General features: G+C 42.0%; 1 protein-coding gene across 1 annotated transcript in view; it reads left to right on the top strand.

Moving 5' to 3' along the window:
* Window positions 1–17,458, top strand: part of CNKSR3 (CNKSR family member 3) — an 84,216-nt gene that overhangs the window by 34,918 nt on the left and 31,840 nt on the right. The window contains exon 2 of the mRNA XM_054975220.1: window positions 716–879. Coding sequence (XP_054831195.1) covers window positions 716–879 — 164 coding nt within the window. The remainder of the gene's footprint in view (window positions 1–715; window positions 880–17,458) is intronic.

The raw sequence follows: 17,458 nt of genomic DNA, 5'->3' as shown, positions 1-17,458 counted from the left end.
TGGGATCCCTATACTCGTCCAACACTAACTACTATAATACTACAGCTCTCTCAGTGAATTAAACTTACCAATTATTGTTTTGATCATTTGAATTTCAAAGTTAATGCATTCTCAGTTCTCATTCGCCTTCAGTCATTCCACCTCTCTGTGACTTCGGAGCATTTAATCCAGTGATAGCCTATGTGACTGCAATGTAATTTCTTTCCTTCCCTTTTTGTTCCCCCTCCCCCCTCCTTCTATCATGACTCCATGAAATAATGCTGCACGTGTATCACTTTGCAAACTGATCTTGGTAGTGTAGAAGCTTCCATAAAGGAACAAGGAAAAAGATGCCCGTTATCTAGAACAGGAATATGTTATTGATGTGTGCTTACATCAACACATGACATGCCCATAAGTATTCGCAGAAATAATGCCATACCTGTTTCAATCCTATGTTCAAAGCAGCATATAACCAATTGTGAAAACTGAGTAACTTTTGGGTCTGGCAACATTTTAGTCTGAATAGTAATAAATAGACCTGATGAAATGTAGCAGTGGTCAAGTTAGCATAAAAAAGTAGAAATGTTTTATTTTCCTACCTTTAAAGGATGGATTTGGAGGTATGTTTTCAGCATACTGTGTATAGCAGCACTTTAAAGAATAGATGTGTTGGATTTTTTTTAAAATTGAAAGAAATAAAAATACAATTATAACTGTTTTCTTTCTTGTTTAGGATTGGACGATTGTCTTCAGCAGTATACCCAAAAATTTGAACAAGAGAAAATCAATGGGGCTCAGCTGTTGCAGATTACACACCAGGATCTTGAAGAACTGGGTATCACCCGGATTGGACATCAGGAGCTTGTGTTGGAGGCTGTGGATCTCCTCTGCGCATTGGTCAGTTTACAGAATGAATGTAAAGGTGTGATGTTGAAATCTTCTCCCTGTCTCTGCTGGGATAATTTGTTGAGAGAAATACTATCTCCTGGGCTTGTTCAGCAGAGCATTTCAAGGGTGAACTAGGAAGAAATTGTGTAAACTCTTGTCCTACCTGCGAGTCTCTCTGCAGAAAGAGAGAAGTTTACAGAAACAGTTTGCTGTGAAGCAAGCGATCAGGTGGTTTCACTCATCTCAAGTCATGCTGGTTTTCGTTGCTAAGCACATTTGTGGTGCATTCCCTGAGTGCCTGAATGCATTTCCCTGCTGGATGATAGCTAACAGTGGGAGTGATGGGCATGATGATAGTGAGCCTGCCCAAAACTGGTGGACTGTGGTTTTGTTTGTTCTAGATTAGATAGGGTCACTGGCCTCTGAAGGAGAAGGTTTGCAGCCTGCAGTTGCTCTGAGAACCTGTGCTGCGGTAGGAGTTCCTTGTGTGGCTTTTGCTGGTGAGCAGGCTACTTTGTAGTCTCCTCAGGATTTGGCTGATGTCTTCTGCGATTTGAGAACCTCCTGGTTAGCCTCCTGTAAAGGACTTAGGGCTCTCTGTGGAATTGGCTTGGAAGTGCAATTTTTACTGAATTCTGTGGAGCATTTTTCACAAGAGTAGGTCATAGACAAGGTTCCCTCATGATCTTAGCTCACTTTTCCTGGTTTCTGGGCTGTTTCTGAACCTGTTCAGAGAGCTGTTTAGGACCTGTGTATCTTAGACAACACCTCTTTTTATATATTCATTCCCTTAGATCTGTGTGCTTTGCTGTCTTCATTTGCTGTTGACTGCAAAGGGGCTGACTTACCCCATAGTGGTATCCAAATTATGGAACATTCTCATTCATGGTCTGCATCATGCCCATTGCTGGTGATTTTTTCCCTAGAAAGTTTTTCTTGCAAGCGAATCTATATTTTTTATGGTTGTGTTTGAATACCATTTGTATTTTGGCTTGCCTCTAATTTATTTTGTAAGCCTCTTTGAGTACTGTCTGAACACCACAGAATCGAATGACTAAAGCCCACTGAACTCACCACTGTTACTAATCACATTTTATGAATTCATGCAGGGATTGCCTTATGGTCAAGAGTCTTGTGTACTCTTCTACTTGCTGCAGAATTCTGCTATTGCAGAATTAAGTTCTGCACCATAAAAACCCTAGATCTGTGCAAAAGAAAGCAGAATTTCTGCAGGCTCTCTAAATTTTGGGAAATGACAGCGTTGACAGTATTGAGTAACTTTGTTTGTACTTTATTCATGTGAACAAACAAGGAACTGGGATGAACCTGAAGGTGCATCTCCTGAAAGCCTCTTGGCCTCTCATCTGAGTTCTGAATAGGCATTAAAAATGTATTAGCAGTCATTTGGAATGGTGTCATACCTGAGTTTTTAAAAAAATGAAATTCTTGGGACTCAGTGTTCTGCAGTTACATAGAACGACCAGAATTGTGGAGTACCCCATGAGTCATGCTGCCATAAGTGACACATTATTTCCATCCATTACATGTTGCATCTCTGTAGTGGGTGCTTTCCTCCATTAGCCCTCTTTAGCTCCCTACTTCTTTAATGTAGGGTTGGGGTATTATAAACTGCTTTATATACAGAAGGTTCAATTCCTAGCTTTCCAGTGAAAAGGCTTGGATAGTAGGTGGTATGAAAGACCTGAAAGCTAAAGAGTCTCTGCCAGTCATGTAGACAGTATTGACCTCGATAAATAACTAAGAATAAAGGCAGCTTCATGTGTTTACCCAGGTTTCGTCCCACCCACTCCCCAATTTATTCTTGATGTGAGTGCTGGGAGAAGGGAATTGATGGCAGTTGTATCATTTAGATTTAGAATGGCTTGTGCTTCCCTGTCGTGTATAAAGCCATCATTTGGCTATTATGAGAACTGTCTTACTTTATGTTTGCTATCACTACTGGACATCTTTCAGTGATGAATATCTATGTACTGTCTTCCATATTGTTTTGATTGGTAAGGTATAAGCATGGAACCCATTTCTAAATGTGTCGTACTTTTGGGGCCCCACTTGAAAAATAACTTTCTGTTGTATCTCCCTTCTTCCCTTGACCCTCAGAACAGAAGAATATGCTTTATAGTGACTCAGTTTATATTCTGATGTTTAGCATTTCTAAATATATAGTATTATTGACCAATGGGCTGTATTTCATGGATATTTTTCATATGAGGCAGAGGCAACCTCAGTTTTTGCCATTGATATTCCTGTGTGCTTTCTCTTTCCTCCTTGGGTCACATGAGAGAGAATCACAACTCACTTTTGGGTCCCAACCTAATTGTTTTGCAAACCATTGTTGGATGGTATTCTAGCTCTAACATTACTTGCAATCAGATGGTTCAGAAAAGCTTTAAGAGAGATCTCCATTTAAAAGCTTGCTCAGTAATGTTTCTTGAGGTGAGCAAATAAAGAAGAGAGGCACAAGCCCCTTTTCTGCCTTTCCTAGCGTTTTGTGTGACCTGATTCTTGCCACTGTAAAAATAGGTCTGAACTACCCAAATCACTTAATCACTGTTCTGCCGTAGTAATGGGTTAGGGCTTCTGATGCCCTAACCTGGATTTGGATATTTTGCTGTATGGAAGGGTGGGTGGGGGAGGTTACTCCTCACTTCACCCTTTGATTCCCTTGGCAGAGCACCCTTTTTGCCTAGCTGAGCACCCAAGCCTGGGGTGTACAGGAATCCTCCAGTAAGGTTTGGAAAAACTTTTTAAGTAGAGGAAAAAAAACCTTCTAAGAGGGTTAAAGTTACCAAGTAAAGACAGACAGATACAAGTTCCCTAATGCACCTGAACTTAATGGCCCTTTTCTAAAACAAGCTGGCTTGGCCCTTGGATTCCCAACATGGGGACACACCTGTCAGTGACAGCAGCCACCCTTCTACCCTGCTTAATAGTCCCAGGGAAGAACACACAGGGCCTGATGGAGGGATGGTTTTTGTCTGTCCTCTCAAATCCCTACCCAATTCAGGATTGGTTGACATTTCCCTCCAAAGTGACAAGGACCAATCCTGTGAAAACTGACTTTCCTAAACCTCTAGGCAAAAAGAGGTGGGTTAGTTTCTCCTCCCTCACAGGGAGAAAGTTCTCTGCTAAGTTAATAAAAGAAAGTACCTTGAAGCCTGGTAGGACCAAAATGGGGCAAATGGGGCCCATAGTTCATTACAAGCTAACAGTCCTTCAAAATTTAGAAGGAAATTGATAGTTTTAAAAATAAGCAAGTGTTTCTTTAAAACTGTTCCTTTTGAGTGAAGCATTGTTTAAATGGAGGATGTTAATTGATTATTTAAAAGAGCAGCTTCCCCAATCCTATCTTGTACAACAGCCATGCAACTCCTATGATCTTGATAACATAGCAGAATTGAAGAGTAGAGAATTCATAGACAGGTGAGCGCAGAATGATCTGCGCAAGTAATTTTTATGTTAGGATATTCATTCTCTCTGCCTTTTTAAAATTCCCCATTGCATTCGGGTATTGTGTTGGATACAGTTTACTTTATGGCAGGGACTCACTCTGACTATGTGCTTGTTCACATTCTGTGACTCAGTGCCAACAGTATATACAGTTTCATCAGTGAGAATGGTGGGAAAGAATGCTCTGTCACTCTTTTGCCTTACTGGGCTGCATTCCGTTCATTGTGTATTTGAGTGTATTCTTCTTAAAATGGGCAGAGCTTTTGACTCCTGGTATAAAATATGCTCTTGTTTCAGAAGGATGGAACAGAAATGGGTTTGTGTTTGATTAAATAGGGGTTGGGGAGCAAGTGAGACCTACGAGAGGCCATGGCTTAGTGCTAGAGCACTTACTTGGCATGCAGAAGGACCCAGGACCAATCCCCAGCATCTCCATTTAAAGGATCTGGCAGGAGGTGATGTAAAAAACCTCTGCCTGAGAATCTGGGGAGCTGCTGAGTAGACAATGCTGACTTTGATGGACCAAGGTTCTGATTCAATATAAGGGAGCTTCATGTGTTCATAATAAACCTTCTGTTTGAAACATCTGGCCTAAATACATCCTATGTCTGCAGTTTCACAATTGCAAAAGCATGACCCTTAAAGTGGTGCCAAGGAAGTGTACTTTAGTTTAAGGAACTTGAAATGTAATCCACTATGCTGGGATTAGGATGGTGATATCACACGAGCAGAAAGCATCTGGTAAAATGTTAAGATTGCTCTATACACTGCTGTCTGGAATAATAGACATGGTAAGTACCCAAGAGCATTCTCCCTTTGTCTCATTTAAAAACAAAATTGAGAGAGCTGGATATCTGCCAGAACCCAAAGCTTTGTCATATCTTCTACAATTTCCTTCATAGATGCATGTTTTGGCCTTTGTCCTAGATCTTTCTTCTGTGTGGTGCAGCTCCAGTCAATGTGTCGAGGTGTTCCTGGGGGTTGGCAGAAATGTCTTCACCTTCTGTTGAGGGTAGAGAACAGGAGAGGGTATGGGTGTGCTGTATCTTTTGTCACTTCTTAACATCTTTTATGGGTGCTCAAATGTGATATGGTATATTATAGAGACACATTTTTATAAAAACTGGTCTTCATGCTTAACTTGGTTGATATAATGAACAAAATATCAGGAAACACCAAGAAATATTTGAAGAACATTTTAAGCTTTCAGCTTTTAAACCAACAGCTATTTATTTTGGAGCACTTTTAATTCACTCCTTTCTCACAGGGGACTCAGGTAGATCCTTTAATATTAATAATAATAATAGCATTTGATTTACATACCTCCCTTCAGGACAACTTAACAGCCACTCAGAGCGGTTTACAAAGTATGTTGTTATTATCCCGGCCACAACAATCACCCTGTAAGGTGGGTGGGGCTGAGAGAGCTCTGGAAGAACTGTGACTGGCCCAAGGTCACCCAGCTGGCTTCCAGCAGAGGAGAGGGGAATCAAACCCATTTCTCCAGATTAGAGTCCCACCGCTCTTAACCGCTACATCAAACTGGCTTCACCTATTTAGTGTCCCCTATATTTTTTAGATAAACTTATAGAACATGTATTTATGTTCTGCGATCAGAAGCAGGGAATTCTGGAGCGCTTTAAGGATAATTTTTTTTTGCTTGACGTTACATTCAGCAACGATGTTTTATATTTAGCCATTGTTTATTGAAATATCCTTGAAATGGACTATACTAACTCACACTGTGTAATCTCCCTTGAGTCCCTTGAGTAAGAAAGACTGACTATAAATTACGTAAATAAATAAAATAGGCACTTATGCAAGCAAATTCTGTTAGAAAGCAATCTGTTTTTGAGATAGTTGAAAGAAGGCAAAGGCAGTTCAGTGACTCAAAGAGGAGGTAGAAATAGTGGAGTTATTTTGCTAACTCCCTCCCAAAGTTTTCAAAACAGAGCAGAAAATGGGTGCAGAACAAGTACGATAGCAGGTGTTACAGCAGAACATACAGGCAGCCCATGAGGTGTGTGGGTAAGTTAGAAAGCTGTAATTCTCCATCTCTGACACCACTTTCAAAGTGCCCTTTTTGGTAACTTAGTTGTTGACCAGGGGACTAAAAGTCTTAGCATTATGTCTGGGAGACCCAAGGTCAAATATCTGGCATGAACTTGCTGGATATCTCTAGAGGCAAGTCAAGCTCCACTTCCTACTGTAATATAGTAATAATAGCAACCAAAAAACTACTGTAAAGATGCCAGAGATAAATTGCTAAGCACTTCTGTTGTATGAAGTGCCTTGTAGATGGTAAATCATATTTGGTTGGTTGGTATGTTTGTTTATTTGTTTTTAAATCACCTATAATGCCATATTTTAAGACACAGCCACATTACTAACATTTCTTTGTTCTGATATTTAGACACAGTTTACACTATTGTATCTGAATAAACTGTAACAAGCTTTAGGAACCTTGTAAAAAGCAATTTGATCCACAGCTAGTCGAATTAATGATTAACAAGAAAGGAATGTTTGACCTTAGTGTGTTCCCAGTGGTGTGTTTCTTTCTGTTGTTTAGATGGTGTAGGAAAACAGATCCAGTGTGAGGTGTGAGATGAAAGTCATGATGTGCTTCTGAGATGCTGTGAACAGTATAGTCCATGCAATTATTTTAAAAAAATTATTGGAGTATGGAGGCCGCACATCTTACAGAACTGTATATTTTGATATCAGAGTAATTTCTATAGTACCTTAAAAATTCAGCTGAATGCACATTCTCCTATATAAATTAGTGGAGGAAAGCTGGAGAAAGTGCCAGACTTCTGGATTCTAAAGCCTGACTGATGCTCCACTCAACTGAGTGGCTGTCAGTGACTCAGACATCCTATTAACTTCCTACTTCCCTCTGTTCTCATTTCCTTATTTGTGAACTGGAAGCAATAGTGTTCAAGTCAAAGATGTAAACATGTGAGAACAAATCCTTGCAAAGTGATTAGGATATTTGATTAAAAAGAAGTCCATGTATAGAAATACATTTCTAAGGTTGACTAGTACTTTTCAAATTCTTAAATGAAAAGCAGTGACTCTTAGGATTAATTTATTAAATACTTTTATTCCACTTCTTCCCTTGCCCCCTTACAGGAGGGAGTCTAAGATGGCTTCTAAAATCACAAAAGTTAGGTATGGCAGGTTCCTGCTGACTTCTTTATTCTCGTTTACAAACAATTAAGTTGCAGCTAGTTCTTGTTTGTGCTTTACAATGATTATTGTATAAAACAAAGCTGAGTTTCTGTAAACACACACTTTTATCGCCAGTTATGCCCATGATGACTACTTCCATGTCGTCCTTCTAGACATCTATTGTTCTATGCCTGTTCCAGCTACATATATACATGTAACAAGCACTGCAGGAATAATGATGGGAAGATCTGGAAAACTGACAAAATCAGAGGGAAAAACTCTTTTCCGTCTTGAGGATTTAAATTTTTATTTTCAATGGAAAAATTGGGAAATTTGGGGGAGCATCAAAAAAATCACCCCCATTATTTATTGCAATGCAGATAATCTGTTCAAATAATATACTTTTATTTGTTTTGAGCCAGTTTGTGTAGAGCGGCAGGACTCTAATCTGGAGAACTGGGTTTGATTCCCCGCTCCTCTGCTTGACGCCAGCTCAGTGACCTTGAGTCATTCACAGCTCTCTGAGATCTCTCTCAGCCCCGCCCACCTCATAGGGTGATTGTCGTGAGAATAATAATAACACTTTGTAAACCCCTCTAAGTGTGGCATTAAGTTGTCCTGAAGAGTGGTATATAAATCAAAAGTTATTATTCTATCATTAATTTGGCATTTTCTTTTCCTACTTGTCAGATATTTAAGATATATGTGCTACAGTATTTAGGGTGCAGCAGTTTGCAACTCTTTCTCTACTTTTGTGTATGTTTGCAAGATTTTTATAGAAAAAGAAGTTACTTATAAATTAAAGTGCCATAATTATGCTAACTTATAAGTAATTCATTTTATATTGTCCATCAGTAAAAGAAGTTTAGTCTTGATAGGAAAATAAGCCTTGCATGTGTTTCACCGCGCCCCCCCCCCTTTATGCATGATACATAGTAATTGAGTATTAGTTCTATAGATATCAATCTGGGAAGAAGATTTAACCAAGTCTGAAAGAGACATTAATGCATAAGCACGGGGTCTCTGCACACACCTTTCTTTGTAAATTTCACTGCTTCAGAGAGTGCTCTTAAGTAATGGAGCAAGGCTTCTTTAAAAAAATTACTGAAAATGCCAAGAAATCTGTGGTTGGAGTCATGCATTTGCCTTCTCTGGAGCTTTGCTCATTTAGTGGGATTTTGATATCTTTCTTTTTTTAATCCTCCGAAGTAATTTTTCATGGTTGGGAGACCCTCTTGGGATGTGATGCAGGGGCTGGAGGGAGGAATCATTTGAAATTGGGGATTCCTCTTGCCTGCACAAGTGGAGGTTCCTTCCATTCATGCATAACACTGTTGGAATTCCAGCCATGATTCCTCTTACATACAACACTTGTATTTTGGGCAAAGTATGCAACCATTTATTTCTCAAAATTATGTGGACTGAATTAAAGGATTATCATACTCAGTTGGGGTAAATTCACTCACAAATTATGTTTTCTAAGTATAATAGTGTGTTTAATGATTTGGAAGACAAAACTTTAGAATTTTGCAACTAGAATTCATCTGAAATTCACCTACCATACTATGTGATGCTGCATCTCACCTGACCAAACTGTAGCTAATTTATATATTGCATCCACTGTTGGAGATCTATTCTGAGGTCCTTGATGGATTAGCAACAGAATTGTTTTAAAAAATCACTCATGGTTGACTGTTAGAGGTGCCAGGTGCCCCAGGTGACAAACCAGGGGATGGGGAGGATGGGAACTTACCCCCTCTCTCATGTGCTGTCATGCTGGAAATAACATCGTTTTCTGACATAATAAGGAAGTGCATACTTTGCACTTGCCTCCTCTCAGGAGCCTTCCCCCCTGCTGGCCAGTTAAGCAGAAGTGGGGGGAGGTAGGGGATCCCCTGCCCCCAATAGGGGATGGAAACCCTGTTGACTGTGTGTGAGGCCGCAAGAACTAAGTCAGCAACCAAACTGGGGGGGGGGGATATTTTTTCCCACAGTTTCTGTGAAATGGAACGGAAAATTCAGATGCTAGGTCCTCACTAGAATTATATCTTGTGCTTGCATATAAGCATATTTGAAAGGTGGTAGATTTGTTTAAATGCTTGCTTTTGTTTGTTGAATAAGTTAGGACAGCTGCATTAATGCTCAACTGCTAGGAAGCTGTTTCTTCAGCTGTGTACAGAGAACAGCTTTGTAATACTTGGAGGCAGAATTATAGGTATCACTTCCTGATGTACATGTGGTGTGTGGAGGCTATGTTCTCCTTGGCTCAAATTACCTTGGCAAGTTTTTAGAGACTTGAGTTTTATCCTTGGAGAAGCCAAATCTAGCCTCCAGGAGTATGACCAGGGCCTTAACTGTGTGTGTGTATGCATGCGGTATCCTATCAAGGCTGTTTTTTGCACTTTTGAGAATTAGTATTCAAAAAAGGCTTTTTACTCAGATAGGAGGGCTGTATTGTAGGGAGGGGGTCTCTTATACTTCACTAATAAGTTATGAACTATAGAACTCAGCACCTGTGTTGCCTTAATATTATCTGTTGCTTTAAATATGTACTCCTATATACTACCTGTGCCTCATGTTGTCTAACATCAGTCCTAGAATTGATTATGTTCTATTTCAGCATTTCTTCAATTCTGCATTGGATCCTTGTTACTGCTACGTCTTTGTAAACTTGTATTTATTTACCCTATGGCATTGTTTATGGAAATGTCATTGATACTGATTGTGCTAATCTCACACCATGTAATCCGCCTTGAGTCTCAGTGAGAAAGACGGACCATAAATGACATAAATAAATAAAATAGTATTTGTAGAACAATTGCCCTTTCTAACTGATGTGTTAGGGGATTGTCCAAGTAATGTTCTTGAAAACAGGGCAGGAATTCACATAGCCAATTTTTTTTTAATGTGAGCGTGTTTCTGTCATGTCCTTATCACCTTGCTTATTCCTTGGCTTCCTCTGTAAGGTATATCATAAGAAGAAGAATCTTTTAATTTCCAGATGAAATATAAATAAGGATGATGAAGAATGTTATTTTAATTAAAAATCCGATGTTCATCTTTTTTTCAATTCTCTTAACAAAACTAGACTTTTAATGCAACCCGCCCACCCCCGGTGCCCAATTTAAAATTATGAGTTGGGTCCTAGCAACTTTTTCATTGATGCAAGAGGGAAGAGGCCCATTCTCACCAAACTCTCCTGCTTTCCATCTTGCATAACTTTTTGTCCATGTGGGCCCCACAATTTCTGGTTCAGCCTTTTTAATAGTCAAAAATGGCCCCTTCTCCCTCTTGTACCAGTGGAAATCCTAGTAGGATTGAACAGTAAGTATGTAATGCAAATACCTTTAAACTCAGTCTGTGAGTCTCTATCAAAACACGCTTAGCTGAAGCCATTTTATTTGAAACAAGCATTAAAAATGTAACTTGTCATGTGTATATTCATGTGAAAAAGTTTAACTATTTGTTCATTGTCAAACATCTAGTTTGTCCTTTTGGTGTGTGCATGAAACAGAGAAGCACTGTTTTGCCCAGTAATTGCTACTAGAAATGGGCATGAACTGGAAAAAAAAATGAACCACGAGGTTCGAGGTTTGTTCCATTTTACGAACCCTGAACTTTGATGAACTTGACCCGGTTCACAAACCAGTTCGTGGTTTGTGGTTCGTCAGAGCCCAGAACGGCCCCCTTCAGACTCAACAGAGCCCAAACTCGCAGGGAGTTTTCAGCAGGTTCCCCCCAAGAAACCCTCCAAGTTTGGTGAAGATTGCAATATGGACCTCCGAGTTATAGACCCCCCAAAGCTGGTGCTCCCAGGAAAGGCCCATTCAATAGAATTGGAGCCATCAATGACAATTGACTTATGGCTCCATTTGAAGTGATGGACCCCCAGATGTGGATGATGTCGGTGGCTGCCCCCTCCTCATGGGCTTGGGGTGGCGGTTGCCTGCCTCTCTTCTCAGGGGCGGGGTGTGTGGCTGCCATCCAGCGGCACCCCTCCGTGCCCACCTGCATGCCCCAATGGGTGGCCACTGTCATGTCGGTGACATGGGTGATGTCAGTGGCTGCCCCCTCCTCGTGGGCTCAGGGATGTGGTTGGCAGCCGGCAGCACCCCCCTGTGCCCACCCACCCGCCCCAACGGGAGGCCACTTTCATGTCCGGCAGATGGGTGATGTCGGTGGCCGCCCCTCCTCACAGGCTCGGGGAGGCGGTTGGCCACCTTCCTTCTTGGGGGCGGGGGGTTTGGCCACCAGCCAGTGGCACCCCCTGTGCCCACCCGCACACCCCAATGGGCAGCCACCATCCCATCCGGCAGATGGGTGACATCGGTGGCCGCCCCCTCCTCGTGGGCTCGGGAAGGCGGTCGGCAGCCTCCCTTCTTGGGGGTGGGGGGTTTGGCTGCCAGCCGGAGGCCCCCCCATGCCTGCCCGCACACCCCAACAAGCGGCCGCCATCTCATCCAGCAGATAAGTGATGTCGGTGGCCACCCCCTCCTTTCGGGCTCAGGGAGGCGGCCAGCCACCTCCCTTCTCCGGGGGAGGGGGTTTGGCTGCCAGCCAGCGGCAACCACCTGTGCCTGCCCGCACACCCCAACGGGCAGCCACTGTCAGGCACGGGTGATGGATGATGATGGTGACTGCTTCCTCCTCCCTGTGGTTGGGGAGGGTAAGACTAAGTCCCCCAGATGGAGCCCAAGTCCTTTGAATGGTGTGCAGGGTACCCCTCTGGGATGGGAAAAAGACTGATTGATACCTGTCCCTCATGCTGAGGAGCGGTGAGTGACTGGCTACCCACAAAATTCACCTCCTGGACGTGGCGGCACTGATGGACACCTCCACCTTTAGGGGGAGGCTATTCTAAGTCCTCTTGCAGGAATGGAAGGGATACCTCTCCCTCTTTGCGGGGAGGCTGTTCTAAGTCCTGCTGGCGGGGTTCTGGGAGGGAGTCCTATTACCTTCCACAGCTTATGATCTCAGTGATGTGAGGCCTCTCCACCGTAGAAGACGTGGCCGCCGACCAAACAAAACCCACCCAAACCTCTGCGGCACACAATTATTATCATATTATTTCATATCATTGTTGCATATTTGCACATTATCAATGTATTTCATATCACATTGTTTCATATACTCATATTATCACAGTATTTCATATCACATTGTTGCATATACTCATATTATGACATATCACATTATCTGAGTACGTGGATTTGATTCTACTGTCAAAAGACCCCTTTGAGATGAGGCAGCAGTCACAGATGCCTTCCCCTCCTTGGGGGGAGGCTATTTTAAGTCCCAGGGATAGGATGTGGCAGCCCCAGATATCACCCACCTGCCGGCTGTGGCAGCAAGGACGGAACCCCTTCCCCCCCAGTGCAGAGGAGACAGCAGGTCCCATTAGGGACCATAGAAGGATGCGGCCACAGATGTCACACAGCTGCTGGTCATGGCGGCAAGGATGGAACCCCTTCCCCCCCCAGCGCAGAGGAGACCACAAGTCCCATGGATCGGGGGCCCTCCCACCATCTTGTACAATTTTATGTGCAAAGCCATCCCTCGTGCTGAGGAGCGGTGGCAACAGACATCACCCACCTGCCGGCTATGGCGGCAAGGATGGAACCCCTTCCCCCGGTCAGGGAGGAACAGACTATGTCCCCTCCCGTGCACTGAGACAGCTGGCAGTACAGCTGAATTGATGCCTGTCCCTGTGGACATCACCCACCTGCTGGCCGTGGCGGCAACGATGGAACCCATTCCCCCTATGTCAGGAGGTGAGGGATACACTAAGCACAATGATAGGGGACCCTCCCACGGCCCTGCACAGCTATATGTGTAACACTGTCCCTCATGCAAAGGAGCGGTGGCCACAGACATCACCCAGCTGCCAGCCTGGCAGATGTGAAGGATACCTCCTTGGGAGGAGGCTCTTCTAAGTCCCACTGCCCTTCATGGTGCGCACCCCATCATTAGCAGGTGCAACTTATAGGCAGCAGGCAAACAGGGCCCTCAAGGGATGCCTCTTTCAGGGCTGCCGGGGGGGGGACACAACACAGAACATGCACAGAAATGTCGTCCCCCCCCACTGCCCCAGAAGATGTGGCTGCTGATATCACCCGCCTGCCGGCCGTGGCGGCACCAACAGAACCCCTTCCCCCGATCGGGGGGGGGGGGTGAGAGACCAAGTCCCATGGATGGGGCAAGTTGAACCCAGAAGGGAAAGAGACATCAATCCCCCTTGCATAGGAGCCCTAACCCCCCCCCACACACACACACACTCGACCTGAACAGGCAGGACAGTTGCACAAAATAAAGAGAGAGTAATCAAATCAAAGAGAGAGAACAATGTGAGTCCTCGAGCAAGGTACCCATTTAGCTTGGCCCTAGAGCCTGGCAGTGGCCCTGAGACAGTGGGAGGGGACCCCTCTGTCAAAAGCTACCAAATATGTGTGTATGAATGGGGAATTTAAAGCACATTAGGGATGGGAGGAGGATGCTTAATTCTTTGTTGCCTTTGTCCCCCTCCTCCTTTAACTATATTTCTGCCACTGAAGCACAGAGATTAATTTAGAAGTAACCTTCACCAGGAGCTTCAAATAAAGTGGCCTCATGTGGAAAAGCAAAGATTGTGAAAGTGCGTAGTGCTTCCTTCCACCCATGCCTGATGTACTTTATACCCCTCCACCACCAGTTTTATAGGGATTTGGCATGAACCAGGCTGGATCATGCTGTTGCTTTCAGAGATGGCTCTTGGCTTCTCAAACAGTTTTAAAAGAGGAGGCATGTTTTTTCACGTTACCAGCTAGTAGTACAGCACTATTTTAGTTGCCCATTTTACAATGAGTTTATATTACTTATTGTGCAGTTAGTAAAATACTTTGACACAAATACAAATTTTTTTGTATTATCATATGGATTTGAATTCAAAATTTTCTAGCCTTACGGCAGGTCCACCGAAGATGATAAAATGTTCCTTCTTGTTTCTCTCATTTCCAACATTTATTCAACATACCTTTACTCATTTTAGCTCATTTGTCAGGGGACGTATACCAGCAATACACCATTTTATAAAAATTTTCTTCAAGTCTAACACTCAAAGTAAATTTAAGCCCCTTTATCCACATATTTTTCCACTGATCCATCATTATATTATACCCAACATTTTTAGCCAATTTTACCATACAATCTTTCAGATTCTTCTTCTGTTTCAAATTTCAATAACTTACATATTTTAGGAATAACATGTTCATCATTTAAACACAGGCTTTTTTCAAATTCAGTCTTGTCATGTTCAAAACCCCATAATTTTTTAATCTAATTTGAATCTTTCTAAAAGTTGTGCATAGGAAAACCATTGACATTTATCACCTTTAGCTATTAAATTCTCCCTTGTCTTCAATTTACAATCTCCCTGTGAGAATTCTAGTAAATCTCCATAAGTCAACCATCCCTGTTTGAAAATCATCTCTCTCCTATAAAACGCTTCCTGTATTGAAATTCAAAGCAGTGTCTTCTGCGTTAGTCTCAGTTTATATTTGTTCCAAATTCTCAAAATGGCTCTCCTGATAAGATGATTTTTAAAGTCTGCATTGACCTTTACTTTGTCATACCACATATAGGCAATGTTTAACAAACTTTTTAAATGAATTCCATTGATTAATTTATTAGGACCCTATTGTCATGCTCTTCTAGAGGTTTCTATAAGATTATTTTGGGTAATTTTTTCTGTCTAGAAGATACCATCACAGATGCTTCATTTGGCAGTTCTCAAAACTGTGAATTTGTGACTGCAGAGATAACTTGCCTCTTTGTAACAGCAAAAATGTTTTAAAATAAATATATAAAGTTGAAAAAGAGACCTCAATCCTGTTGTTCCTCAGCAAATCTATGTATACCGAATCAAACCCTGACTTCTTAAGTGCTATGTTTCAAGAAATTCAATGAATAGAAAATTGTTTGGGGTGGAATAGATCTGGAAAAGGAGGAGATGTTAAGAACTAAATGTGAAGAGGGAGGAGCAAGCAGTATAAATAAAAGTGAAACTTTTTGAGCAGAATACTCTAGAAGCCTTTGTGATTGTAGCCTGAAATGTATCATATTATTTCCCTTGAAGATAGAACCTATAATGGCAACAGGCTGTAAAAGAGACCCAGTTTGGGAATATTTTGGTTTAACTATGTTAGTTAACCATCATGGATGCTTAAGCAAATGCAAGAATATACATACTATATGATATTGTGCCATGGTAGAATATAGGGAGAGAGGTTGTCCCATTGATACAATGGACTAAGGCTGTAGAAAGCTTTGTAGATGACAGCAATATCTTGAACTGAGCATGGTAACTGATACGAAGCCAGTGTAGTGACTGGGAGTAATATTCATGGTTTTCCTAGCTCCCGATAACAGTTGAACTGCTGTGTTCTGCACCAACCAGACTCTCTGAGTTAACTTACAGGGGAGACCAGTATACAGTTCATTGCAATAGTCAAATATCAGTGTTCCAATGGCATGGATATAGGTGGTCAGATTGGCCATGTCAAGGTAGAGGTTATCTTCCAGGCTAGGCTGAGTTTGTAGAAAGCATTTTTTTTGCAGCTGCCTTTATTTGCTTTTCTGTACCAAGGAAATATAAAGGAAGCACGCCAAGAATTATTATATTGCCCTATAAGTTTATTATATTGCCCTTATAAGTATATAAGTTTCTTGCTCCTATGATTATTGTAAATATTGAACTTTTCTTGCTCTTACGATTATTGTAAACAATTGTTATTGCACCCATTGTTGTAATTTTGAGTGTATCATTGTACATAGGGCAATATAATAATTCTTGGCGTGCTTCCTTTATATTTCCTTGGTACAGTCTTCTTGAGGAAGCCCTTTCCCTTTTGGTGTTCGTTTATTTGCTTTTCTAACAGTAGCACTAGATCCAGTATAACCCCTAGGTTCTTGACTGAGTCTGCAAGGGTCACGAACTCCATCGGAAGTGGGAAGCATGATGCCCTTCAAGATCTCTGTCTTCCCAACTCGCATCACTTCCATCTTGTCTGAGTTCCTTTTAAACTTGTTTGCTTTCACCTATTTGACCACAGCTGTCAAACAGCAACCTAAGATTTTTACAGCATTCTGTGATTATTTGGATAGTGAGATATAGAGCTGGGTGTCGTCTGCATATTGATGGCATCCAATTCAATAGATATGAATGAGTTCTCCTGAAGGCTTTACATAGAGGTTGAACAACATGAGGGATAAGTTCCCTGAGGTAGTCCACATGATAACTCCCATTCTGCAGATAGTTGGTCCCCAGCAGCTACCCTTTGAGTCCATTCTAACAGAAACAATTTAAACCAGTCCCTTCCCTAGATACCCAATTCTGCCTCCTGGTGCCTCAACAAAGTGGCATGGTCTACTAAATCAGAGGCAGCAGATAGGTCCAAGAGGAGTAGCAAGGAAGCATGGCCTTTGTCTATGTTTAGGCGGAGATCATCAACTTAATGTCACCAGAGCAGTCTCCATCCCATAGCCCGGTCTGAATCCTGACTATAATGAGTCCAAAGCTCCAGATTTATCCAAGAAGACCTGGAGTTGGTCAGCTACTGCTCTTTTAATCACTTTACCCAAAAAGGGAAATTGGAGAGGGGCAATGATTGGCCATGTTGTTTTTGTCTAGGGATGATTTTTAAAGTAGCGAGTAGGTAATTGCCTATTTGAGTGGTTGGGGGAAAGTGCCCTGAGTTAGTGACTGATTTATAATAGACCTCAAGGACGTATTTATTTATTTCAAATTTCTATTCCACCCTCTCAGCGAGCGGGCTCAGGGCAGATAACAACATATTAAAATACAAAATACAATAAAAACAACATATTAAAATACAATAAAATCCATACACATTTAAAACAGGATGGTGGACAGCCTTCACAGGGAAGGTTAAGATTTTATACACTCCTTTTTTCG

The sequence above is a fragment of the Eublepharis macularius genome, chromosome 1 (assembly GCF_028583425.1).
Source record: "Eublepharis macularius isolate TG4126 chromosome 1, MPM_Emac_v1.0, whole genome shotgun sequence".
In the NCBI taxonomy this organism is placed as follows: domain Eukaryota; kingdom Metazoa; phylum Chordata; class Lepidosauria; order Squamata; family Eublepharidae; genus Eublepharis; species Eublepharis macularius.
This window is presented reverse-complemented; position numbering and strand designations above follow the sequence as displayed.